This window comes from Choloepus didactylus, chromosome 7, assembly GCF_015220235.1.
Source record: "Choloepus didactylus isolate mChoDid1 chromosome 7, mChoDid1.pri, whole genome shotgun sequence".
NCBI classification, from domain to species: Eukaryota; Metazoa; Chordata; class Mammalia; order Pilosa; family Megalonychidae; genus Choloepus; species Choloepus didactylus.
The window spans coordinates 91,314,583-91,327,714 of NC_051313.1; the positions used below are offsets into that span (position 1 = coordinate 91,314,583).

At 33.5% G+C, this 13,132-nt stretch overlaps 1 protein-coding gene across 1 annotated transcript; it reads right to left on the reverse strand.

Moving 5' to 3' along the window:
* Positions 1–9,868: 9,868 nt before the first annotated feature.
* On the reverse strand, positions 9,869–10,924 carry LOC119540061 (probable ribosome biogenesis protein RLP24). The gene has a single exon (XM_037844068.1). It carries the CDS (start codon positions 10,880–10,882, stop codon positions 10,391–10,393), a length of 492 nt encoding a protein of 163 aa, XP_037699996.1. The 5' UTR covers positions 10,883–10,924; the 3' UTR covers positions 9,869–10,390.
* Positions 10,925–13,132: the final 2,208 nt, after the last annotated feature.

Consider the following 13,132-nt stretch of genomic DNA (forward strand, 5'->3'; position numbering starts at 1 on the left):
GTAAAAGAGGAAAGTAATATTCAGGTTGAAGGTGTTTATATTTAGATGTTATGCATATTTTGCATAGATGTTTGAGAGAAAGTGAATTACAGCTCATTTTGGTACAGTTTAGTAAGACTTGGTCATAAAGATAGTTTAATTTTAATGCTTTATTAAATGGTTATCTGAAACCAAATCAGGCAGCTGAGCTGATAATAAAACTATTAATAATGGAAGTAGGTCTAATAAAATAATGAAAAATATGCTCACGTTTCTGATATAACAAAATTGATGGGAGACTAGGTCCTGAATCAGTGAGGGTTAGGTGTGTTTTGATTGAATGATGGACAGGCACAGACATGGAGGGGACTATGAAAGCTTGAGGTTGAGGGCAAGCCTGCAGCCAGGCAGATAAAATCAATATTTATTTGAATGATTTTCTGAGACCCAATGCTACCTCTTAGGCCTTCTCAACAAGAAATTGGAGAGGATCTAGGAGTCAAGTAGCAGGTCCAGAAAGCGCTATTAATACCACAAGAGTAGCCATTAATATCTATCCCGAGTGTGTAATGACTCACTGTGAGATCATCATGCCATAGGATGGAGACGTTGGGAACTTCATGCCTATGATCATTTTACAGGTAACTTTTGTTAAGTGACTAGACTAGTGAGGTCACTGGAGGATTTAAATAGGCTGTTTTTGTTTCATCTAGCTAATGTGTAAACCATCTATAATACTAATATGAATGATCAATAAATGAAAACTTCCAACATTAAATATTTGCTACAGTTTGCTAAAGTTATCCCAAAACAACTGTATCAGTTAGGATGTCTTTGGCTACAAGTAAAAGAAACCTTGACTATAATGGTATTTATTATCTCACAGAGAAGGAAGTCCAGAGGTAGGACAGGATCCTGACCTAATGCCATCAGGGTTCTAGTCCTGTTTCTCTGCCCTCTCTCAGCTCTTTGGTCCTCTGGGTGTTGGCTTTGACTTTGTTCTCTGTCAGAAGATGGCTGCTAGCACCTACTGGGCAATATGTATCTTAGAATTTAAGTCCTCATCTTCAGTCTGAGTGGTCCATATGACCTCTCCCGAACCAATAATAATCTCTGGAACAATACTACGTATCAGTTGGCTTAACTCTGTGTTTCTGAAAATGCCTTGGCAAAGATTAATATGATTGGCTTACATTAATCAGAATAAAAAGAAGGAAGGAGGGAATGGATGCTGATTGGGCAACCTCAAGGTTTATTGAAAGAGTTCACTCTATTGGTAGTATAATAAACTTAGAAGTAGAGATGTGAAAGACAAGAAGATATGACAAATAATTCATTGTTTTATTCTATTTTTCTGTATTGAAATACCATTTCATTTCACATTACTGATTGTATTTGCCCATCAAAACAGAAAATTAGGGTCATAAATTTTGAAGATTTATTCAAATTATGATAAAATCTGAAGGTTAATATTGGCAATCTTTTTCTAGTTCTTAGAGGAAGCATACGCAAACTCTTAACTTACAATAAAATTATTTGAAGGAGTTCTACTTTTAGTTTGAGATAGTAGAGATTATATATGAAAATTTCGATGTGTTTATTTAAAATTAGTTTAAACATAATATGCCAGTATTTCCCTTAATTCATATATCCAGATAATCTATTCAGGCATCTGATTTTCAACAGTGCTATAAGAAAAGATGACAAAATAAAAAAAAAAAAAAAAAGATTTGGCTCTTCAAGTGAAAAACAATATATTCAAAACAACCTTGACTTTTCAAAAATGCCATGGGCTTTACTCATCATGCCTTTTAAAATGTGCCAGAAAACACCTTACGAGATAGCAAGATGATAATATTGTGTTCAATATCTCTAAGGAGTTTGACAATCTTTATTCGAACAGTTTTCCTGTGGTTATTCCTTTGTATGCTATCATAGCACATTATTTGTAGATTTACAGTTTGCGATAAGATATAACATAATAGGTCAAATGTATAACTTACTTCAAAAGTTGTGATGTTTCCTTTTTTTTTTATTTTTTTTTATTTTAATATGCTCCTTTAAGTGGCTTACTTTCTTTGGGAACTCTTGTCATAATAGAGCTTCCTCTGGGATGGAAAAATACCTATCAGAATTTTTGGTAGTTTGTAAAAATGAAGTGCATTTTCATGAATAAAACACTATAAAATATTTAACCTAAGTTGGCTCCTTCAAGCTTTTGTATTTTATAGGTCAAATTTTGCACCTTGAATCATTAAATGTAAATCTGACATAACCCATTTAACGTCTTAGTGCTGTTTGAGAAGTTGTTAGATTTGCCTTAACCTTTTAGTAGTCAGTATATTGCCCAAGACCTGTGGCTGTGCTGCCTGTCCTCCACTACACACAAATCTACCACACAGCATTGATGAAATAAGGGCTTAAGCCTGTCTTAAAAGTATAGGTAAAGAGAATTTTTCCTTTAAAATAAAAAAGACCTGCTTTGGTACTTAATTCTTTCATAGACTAGGGATTTTGCTCCCTCTCTAAATTCCAAACCACAGTCTATGGAAATGATTTACACTTATTAGGAGACTGGAGGCAGAAACCACCATTCCAAAAGGGAATAGGTAACTCATTTTGTCATTTGCAAACATCCATCTGATTTCTGCTTAGAAATTAAGCTTGCACAAAGCCTGTAGAAATCATTCTGTAACAATGACAATTTCTTGTCTGTTTTTAAACTATTGTAGCTCCTACTACTCAAAGGAAAATGAGTTGAATAGAAATAAATGACAAATTCTAGACAATATGAAAAGATGTCTCTTTTTAGGATCACATAAGCCTTTTTGAAAGGATGCTACTCAAGTTTACCCATGAACATGTTAGAACAATTATCTAATCATAACAAAGAACATTGAAACTAAACTGTAGTGGTTAAAAATAAATCAAAGGCTTTTATTTCTTATGAAAGGATTAAAATCATTAGGCTTAGGCAACTGGAGTTAGCAACAATTTATTTTGTACTGGAAAGCTCCATAGGAAATATCTAATAAACATAATGTGTTTTGAAGATGAATAACAATTGGTTGGTTGAATTTATGCAGCTTAACACATTTTTTCATTGATAATAGTTATTTTCTATTAAGGAAAATATCTACAGCTATTTACCATTTAAAATGTTAAACATTTTAAAGGGGAAAACATCCTGTTATATGACCATTATCTATTAGTCTTGCTAGAAAGTTTCAAGGAATAATGCATTAATTCTTCTACAAAGCTTTATCTTTTTGATTTATAAATTAATGTGACAATGGGCTTAATTTATTCAAGTTTATCAGAAAGTTAAAACCTAAATCAAATGAAACAACCAACAAACAAAACTTTTTTATAAAGTAATTGGTAGATCTCTGTCATGGAACCCATTAGAAAAGAAGGTAACATAGCTAGTAGACTTTTTGCCATGTTTATATTTTAACTGAGAATGTTGATATATATTTAGAAATCATTTTAATGTATTAAATATTATATTAATATACAGTTTAATAACATTAAATATATACTTTATATTACTATAAAATATATATCTAGTAAAATATATATAATATACTATATTAAAATTTTTCTTCAAAGTGAAGAATTATTACATTCCTTTTTTCATGTCTCAGAGATTTGGAACTGGATTATGAAATAAAGAAACAAACCAATGATAATCCAGCTGTAACTTGCAGCAGAAATAGTATCAAAACAAATATTTTTTGAAAATACTTATTTAGAAAGGTAAAAATCTGTTTCTAAATTTGTAACTGGTATTCCCTCTGATATTAAAACAAATACTATTTAAAATTAATGCTTTCAAACAGATTTGTATTCAATATTGTTTCTGGTGGAAATTACATTTAGAATTACATTAAAAAGTAATCCAATATGTGTATACTTTTCTTAAATGAGGTTTTTTCTTTTTTTTTTCAAGCAAGTGCAGTTCTAAATCTGCTTTACTACATTAGTTATGGATAATTTAATGTACTTAGGTGAATAGGAATTTATTCATAATTTTTGGAAGTATTAATGAGTTTATATTAAAATAGAAAAAAGAACCATTAGTAATTCTAAGAAAGGTAAGTAAACGGGAAAACGTATCCACGTCAGCAGACATCTTCATCAAAAAGGATGCTCTGTGTTCTTTAGCTGACCTTTGCAGTTCTTCAACAGCAGTCTTGGGCAGCATTCATAATGCCCTCATGAAGGGAATGGCAGTAGCTAGGTGGGTAAATCAATAATTCAGGGCCAATCTATACACAGTTGAAGAACTGAAAAGACATGAAGAGTCAATTCTTTTATTCCTAGCTGAAATCTGTACTCAGTGGAAATAGGGATAAACATAGAAGCACCAGTCTCGATGACTATTAAGACATTTGTACAAGTGTTTTCTTTATTTCCACACCCATGTGAAAACCAGAAGTATGGCCCTCAGCAATCTCAGAGTACACAAGATGTCAGAGGATTCAACTTAACTCTTAGAGGGCATAAAGGGAATGACTTCTAACCAAATCAAATTGACTGATTCATGTAATTCCCAGAATTGGCTAACAGCCAATCCCTTTGAACTTCCTGAGAAAGAACATTGGAATGGAAAATCTGACTTGATTTGAGAATTGCTTTTTGATTGTTCTCTCTCCAGGGTTATAACTTCTAAGTTGGAAAAATTACATGATAAAAATAATTTTGAAGCTATCATGAGAATCACATTAAAAAGTGTATTTAAAACATTTTGTGTAAGGTATTCTTAAATGTAAATTGAACATATTGGAGTATTATGCTATTGGCAAACCCAGACTTCTGTAGCACCCTGAAAATCTTGCTGTGTTTTATTTCTACCAATTACAGTGCCACAAAAGTGATGAAAAACTACATTATGAAGTTCGGTTATTCATTAAATCAGCATTAATGGATCATATACACAGTGCCTGCCATATGCCTACCATTGTGATAAGAGTTTATAACCTAATGGGGACTTGGACTACACAGCTAAGTCTAAAATTGTGATCCTTAGGGATGGTATTTGGAATTATTAAAAGGAAGCTCTCTGAACTACACTAGCATCTTCTGTAGCTCCTCATTACCTCTAATGGAAAATGTGCTTCTGTTGTTTCTATTGATTAGAAGTACATGGGGGGTGTGGTGCTGAATGAAGTAGGCAATGGAAGAATATTCAGGTATGGACAAAAGTCAAAGTAACTGGGAAAAAAATACATTAAAGTGAACAATTTAGATTAGAAAATAAATATTTCCTAGAATTTTGGTTCTGAACATAAATGCAGAGCTCTTTTAATTTAGACCTTTTACTTTACTGCTGAGAAGCCTGGTGCTCAGACTGGCTGAGTTACTGACTCTGGGCCACACAGATAGTGAGTGTTCAAACTGAATATGAAGTTAGGTTTCTGGACTTTCTTTCCTTTGCCAGGGAAACATTCAGCTTCAGATAAAGAGGCCAGGGGAATAAATCATAAACTGATGTCACTCTCTTCTCTTATTCACATCTGCTTTGTGACTTCCTATTAGGTGAATGAAACCAGAAGCCAGGGAAGACATTAATGATGTAGATCACACAGATTAGAGACAGAGAAGAGGTAGAAAAACTCTGGAAGGAAAACAGAGATATTCAGCACACTACTACTCCCCCCCCCCCCCCCTTTTTTTCTTCTTTTTAAAAAGTCTGTGAATTCAATTTGATTAAAAACATTTTTTTGAATGCTACATTCTGGTTACTATTCTCTTTTATACTTATATCATCTTTTAAGAGACAGAGCAAACAAATACTATTTTCTTTGGAAAACCAGGCCAATGCCTGTTTTCCTCCCTGACACTACCCAGTTTAAATTGTAGAAGACAAAGGTCTTACAAATAACTGTGAGATAGATTGACATCAGTGAAGTAGGGTCCATTGAGTAATGTGAGTCAATGGATTTTTTTAAAACATTATTCTGTTACCATATATACATAATCTACAATTTCCCTTTTTAACCACATTCAAATACATATTTCAGTGCTGTTAATTACATTCACAATGTTGTGCCACCATCACCACCATCCATTAGCAAAACATTTCCATCATTCCAAATAGGAACCCTGTATATTTTAAGCACTAACTTCCCATCTCCTATCCACACCCCATCCTATGGTAACCTGTATTCTAGATTCTGACTCTGTGAGTTTGCTTATTATAATTATTTCAAATTAGTGAGATAATTCAATATTTTTCCTTTTGTATCTGGCTTGTTTCATTCAGCATGATGTCTTTAAGGTTCATGCATGTTGGCACACATATCAGGGCTTCATTCCTTTTTATGGCTGAATAATATTCTATAGTATGTAAACACCACATTTTGTTTATCCGTTCATTGGTTGATGGACACTTCGGTTGCTTCCATCTTTTGGCAATAGTGAATAATGACGCTATAAACATTGAAGTGCAAATATCCGTATGAGTCCCTGCTTTCGGTTCCTTTGAATATTTACTGGGTAGTGGGATTTCCAGGTCATATGGTATTTCCATACTTAGCTTTCTAAAGAACTGCCAAACTGTCTTCCACAGCAGCTGAACCATTTTATATTCCCACCAGCAATTAATGAGTGTTTCTATTTCTCCTTTTCCTCTCCTACACTTCATATTTTTCCATTTTTTAAATAGCAGCCATTCTAATGCATCTGAAATGGTATCTCATTGTGGTTTCGATTTGCATTTCTCCATGATTAATGATGTTGAGTATCTTTTCTGGCCATTGTACATCTTCCTTGGAGAAATGTCTAGTCACATCTTTTGCCCATTTTAAAAATTGTGTTGTTTATCTTTTTGTTAAGTTGAAGGATTTCTTTATATATTCTGGATGTTAAACCATTGTTGAATATGTGGTTTCCAAATATTTTCTCAAATTGAGTAGGTCATCTTTTCACTTTCATGATAAAGTCCTTTGAGACATGAAAGTTTTAAATTTGATCATGTCCCATTTATTTATTTTTTCTTTTATTGCTTCTGTTTTAGGTGAAAAAATCTAAGAAGCCATTGCCTAATAAAACATCCTGAAGATGTTTCCCTAAGTTTATTCTAGGACTTTGATAATTCTGGTTCTTATATTTAGACTTTGCTCCATTTTGAGTTGGTTTTTGAATAAGGTATGAGGTAAGGGTCTCCTTTTTTTTTTTTTTTGCAAATAGAGAGCCAGTTTTCCCAGCACCATTAGTTGATGGGACCATTTTTTTCAGAATAGAGTCGTCTTTGCCCCCTTGCCAAAAATCAGTTGACCATAGATGTGAGGGTTGATTTCTAAGCTCTCAATTTGATTCCATTGGTCTATGGTCTGTCCTTGTGCCAATACCATGCTGTTTTGATTACTGTGGCTTTGTAATAAGTTTGAAGATTGGGAAGTGTGAGTCCCCCAACTTCATTCTACTTTTTCAAGATAGCTTTAGATATTTGGGGTCCCTTACCCTTCCATGTTAATTTGGTGATTGGCTTTTTCATTTCTGCAAAGAAGGTTGTTGGAATTTTGATTGGGATTGTTTTGAATCTATAAATTGCTTTAGGTAAGATTGGCATCTTTTTTTAAAATGTAATTTTATTGAGATATACTCACACACCATATAATCCATCCAAAGTACGTAATCAGTGGCTCACAGTTTCATCATATAGTTGTGCATTCATCATCACAATCAATTTTCAAACATTTTCATTACTCCAAAATAAAGGAAAAAAATAAAAATAAATAAAAAAGAATGCCCAAACCAACCCATACTTCTTACACCCCCATTATTTATATATTTTTTGTTATTATTTTATTACTCATCTTCCCATACATTGGTTAAAGGGAGTGTCAGTCACCAGGTTTTCACTATCACATGATTAAAGCTATTAGTTTTACAATTAACATCAAGAATCAAGTCTTTTGGATTACTATTCAACAGATTCAGGAATTCCCTTCTAGCCATTCTAATACACTAGAAACTAAAGAAGAATATCTATAAAATACATAAGAATAACCTCCAGATTGACCTCTCAAGCCTATTTGAGATCTTTAAGCCACTGAAACTTCATTTTGTTCCATTTCTTTTCTCCCTTTTGGTCAAGAAGGCTTTCTCAATCCCACAATGCCAGGGCCAGGCTCATCCCCAGGAGTCCTGTCCTTCATTGCCAGGGAGACTTATACCCCTGGGAGTCATGTCCCATGTTGGGGGGAGGGTAGTGAGTTTATTTGCAGAGTTGGCTGAGAGAAAGAGGCCACATCTGAGCAACAAAAGAGGTTAACATTGACATCTTAACAATATTTAGTCTTCCAGTCCATGATATTTATTTATTATTTATTATTTATTTAGGCCTTGTTTGCCTTTCTCTTAGCTTTCCGTGTACAAGTCCTTTACATCCATGGTTAGATTTATTCTTATATATTTATTTCTTTTAGTTGCTATTGTAAATGGAATTTTTTTTCTAATTTCCTCCTCAACTTGCTCATTACTAGTTTATAGAAACACTATTGATTTTTGCTTGTTGATCTATCCTGCCACTTTGCCAAATTTGTTTATTAGCTCTAGTTGCTTTATTGTGGATTTTTCAGGGTTTTCTGTTTATAGGATCATGCCATCTGCAAATAGGGAAAATTTTATTTTTTTCCTTTTTAATTTGCATGCCTTTTATTTCTCTTTCTTATCTAATTACTCTGGGAAGAATTTGCAGTACAATTCGAGTGACAATGGTAACAGTGGGCATCCTTTCAGTTTCACCATTAAGTAGGCTGTTTGCTGTGGGCTTTTTGAAAAATATATGCCCTTTATCATGTTGAGGAACTTTCCTTCTAGTCCTAGTGATTTAAGTGTTTTTTTTTTGTTTTTTTTTTTTTGTTTTTTTTTAATCAAGAAGTGGTGCTGAATTTTGTCAAATACCTTTTCTGCATCAATTGAGATGGTCATGTGGGTTTTTTTCCCTTTGTTCTGTTAATGTGGTGTATTACATTAATTTTCTTATGTTGAAGCCACCTTGCATACCAGGGATAAATCCCACTTGATCATGGTGTATAATTCTTTTAATATGCTCTTAGATTTTGTTTGCTAGTATTTTGTTGAGGATTTTTGCATCTATATTCATAAGAGATATTTTTCTGCAGTTTTCTTTCCTTGAGGTATGTTTATCTGGCTTTGGTATGAGGGTAATATTGGCCTTGTGGAATGAATTAGGGAGTGTTTCCTCCTCTTCAACTTTTGGAAGAGTTTGAGCAGAATTGAAGTTAAGTCTTTTGGGAATATTTGGCAGAATTTTCCTGTGATGCCATCTGGTCTTGGGCTTTTTATGATGGGAGGTTTTTAATTACTGCTTCAATCTCTTTAGTAGTAATTGTTTGTTGAGATCTTCTATTTATTCTTGAGTCTCTGTAGGAAGTTTGTGTGTTTCTAATAATTTTTCAATTTCATCTAGGTCATCTAATTTATTTGTATACAATTCATAGTATCCTCATATAGTCCTTTTTATTTCAGCGGGGTCAATATAAGGTTCCCCTTACCATTTCTGATTTTAGTAATTTGTATCATCTCTATTTTTTTTTTTTTTTTTTTACTTTAGAAATGATTTTATTTCATATGCAAATAATGAACCAACACTCTACCCATAAGCTCTATTTTCCAAAAACAAGGCTTTTGTAAAGAAAACAACGCAACAAATTTTAAAAGGCACTGGGATTCCTCTGCTTCTAAATTAGTGCCAAGCTGGAAAAATAAAGCTTGTCCCACCAGGAATCTCAAGTTCGTGGAAATTAATCAAGTTTAGAGCCATTTCAAGAAAAGATTATTCAGCTCTCACCCATAACATCCACAACTGGCTAGCAGAACACTTAAATCAGGTCAGAACAGTCCAACATAATTAAGCCTCAATCTCCGGGGGCCAAAATGCTCATAGAAGATGCTAATAACACCAAAACAGGAAATCTTAAAATAAAAGTATCACTTGAGGTCAATCTTCACACAGATTGTTAGTTCCTTATTGAGCCCCTCTTCTATAGCATTAATAAAGGGAGTATCTTACTGCAAAGAAAGTTTTATTTTATGTATCATTAGCCATGAATTTTGTCATTACTTATTACATAAAAGCTGCCTAGGGCCATTATCCGAATGACATGACCATTTTATGCCCACAATTCACTTCTATACTTACAAACAGAATTTTCATGATTTACATAGTACAACTTATCAGTGAAGGTTTAAAGTTGAGACACAATCTAACATCCATAACATCTGATATTTATAGATAGCAATGTAGGAGAAATGTATTTTTAATTACCTTTCATTTGAGTGCCCTCACAAAAAAAAATACAGCAATACTTTAGAAGTTCCAAGTCTCAAGAAGAGATTTTCAAAAGCACATATAGAAATGGTTACAGACAGAAGATTTCTAAGAAATATCTTCCATGTCCACATCCTGTTGTAATTGCAGTACCATTTTTTCTTCCAGCTGCTTTCCTTTGCCTGCAAGAGGAGCCCGGAGAAGATGGATGTTTTGCTTGACCTCTTTGATGTCCTGAACTTTCTGTAGTTCTTTATTTTTCTTTAACCTGTTCATTATAAATTTAGCTTGGCGTTTCTGTTTAATTTCTTCGACTCTCTTCATTGCATCAATAGTTTTATTCCATAGCTCTCGCTGGTACTTGACAGGTTCATTTCTACGTTTTTCAAATTCAAACGAATTATCCACTGTAAGCTCTTTACCAGCTGCCTTCCGGAATGCTTTAGTCCACCTGACCTTGCGAGGATTACGCTTCTTTTTAAAGTTTTTATGACATTTGGATTTACAGAATCTGAACACCTTACAATCATTGCGGACGAACATCATGCCGTGGCCGGGATAGATTGGCCCAGAACAGAAATAACACTTCTCCATACGCATATTGAACCCGCATGCGAACACACAACCAAACGCCGAGTTTGAGGGAAGTGTCTATTTTTATCTTTAGCTAAAGTTTTGTCAATTTTATTGATCTTTTCAAATAACAAATTTTTCTTTCTGTTGATTGTCTTTATTGTTGTTGTTGGTGTGAGTGTGTGTGGGTGTGTGTGTTTTCTATCTCATTTATCTCCACTCTAATCTTTATTTCCTTTATTTCCTTGCTCACTTTGGATTTAGTTTCCTCTTCTTTTTCTACTTCTTTCATTTTTGAGGTTAGGTCTCTGATTTGAAGTCTTTCTTCTTTTTTTAATGTAAGGATTTAGAGCTATATACTTGCCTCTTAGCTGTGCCTTCACTGTGTTTCATAAGTTTTGGTATGTTGTGTTTTTATTTTCCTTTGCCTTAAGATATCTTAACTTTGCTTGTGATTTCCTCTTTAACCCATTATTTGTTTAAGAATATGTTGTTTATTTTCCACATATATGTGAATTTTCCGTTTCTCCCTCTGTTAATGATTTCTAGCTTCATTCTGATGTTGTCAGAGAATAAGCATTGTATGATTTCAATATTTTTACTTCACTGAGAATTGTTTTATGACCTAAAGTATGGTCAATCCTGCAGAGTGTTCTATGTGTATTTGAGAAGAATGTGTACTCTGTTTCTGTTGGGTGAAGTGTTCTATATATGTCTTTTAGGTCTGGTTGGTTTAGAGTATCATTCAAGTCTTTTATTTCCCTGTTAATCTTCTAACCAGATGTTCTATCCATTATTGAAAGTGGCATATTAAAGTCTCCCTTCAGTGTAGAAACTTCAATCTCTCCCTTCAAATTTGTATTTGCTTCATATATTTTTGGGTTCTACTACTAGGTACATATATATTTATAATTGTTATATATTCTTGTTGAATTGACCCCTTTATCAGTATATAATGACCATCTTTGAACCATGTAACTGTTTTTGACTTAAAGTCTATTTTATCTTACGTTAGTATAGTAACCCCAGCTCTCTTTTGGTTACTACTTGCATGGTATGTACTTTTTTTTCCATCCTTTCACTTTCAACTTACTTATGTCTGAATTTTAGGTGTGTCTTACAGACAGCATAAGTTGGGTTGTGATTTTTTAATCCATTATGCCAATTTCTGCATTTCAGCTGGAGTTCTTAAACCATTCAAGTTGAAAGTCTTTCTGCCATCTTCTGTTTAGCCTTTTTTAAGTCCTAATTCTTCTGTTAATGCCTAATTTTATATTTATTTGATTTTTTATGCTATACCATATTAAGTGCCTTCTGTTTTCTATTTAGATATATGTTTCATCTATTTTCCTTGTGGTTACCATGGGGTTAAAATTTAACATCCTAAATATATAACAATCATAGTTGGTTTGATACCAACTTAACTTCAGTAGCATACACATACCCTTTTCCTATAGCCTTCTGTCCTTTCACCTTTTTTTAAACTTGTTACCATTTATATCTTTGTATATTGTATGTCCAAGACCATTGATTTATCATTACTTTTTATGCATTTGCATTGTAGCACCTGTAGGAAGTAAGAAGTGGAGTTATATACTGAACAATACACCACAGTAATACATTAATAATTACAATTACAAAGGGTTACTTTACCACAGCTCTTTATTTCTTTATGCCACTTTCAACCACTTTCTACTGTCCTTCCCTTTCAGCCTGAAGAATTCCCATTAGCATTGCTTGCAGTGGAGTTCAAGTGGTGATGAACTCCTTTGGCTTTTATCTGGGAATGTCTTCATCTATCCCTAATGTTTTAAAGACAGTCTTGCCAGCTATAAAATTCTTGGTTGGCAGTTGTTTTATTTTAGCACTTTAAGTATTTCAACCCACCACCTTCTTGCCTGGAAAAAAGTGTTTGTGAATTCTCATAGCCCTGATTTATGTTGCATTCTTGAAGGGAAGGATGTTTAGTTTCTTTTTGTCTCTAAATTACCTTGGCTAACTCCAGGGTGGTTAATAGGAGACTTTCTAGCATTCTGTTCTAGGATCTTTGGCTTTCACTGAAAGGTGGGAAACTTAGCACCGCAGATTCTATTTTTGCAAAAGTTCCAGATTTGAGTCTCCATGTCTGGTAGTTACTTCTTTCCTTGAGACACTTTTGGGTAGCAATATATGCTTTATTTCACTGATGATGAAGCATTTGTTCACTGACCTAGTACCATTCAGTCGACCCTGTATGTGCCATCAATCTCACATTTCAGACCAAAATATTTTCCCCGG

Excerpts from the sequence above, each read along its gene's own strand:
- LOC119540061 (XM_037844068.1), bottom strand. The coding sequence starts at position 10,882 with ATGCGTATGGAGAAGTGTTATTTCTGTTCTGGGCCAATCTATCCCGGC.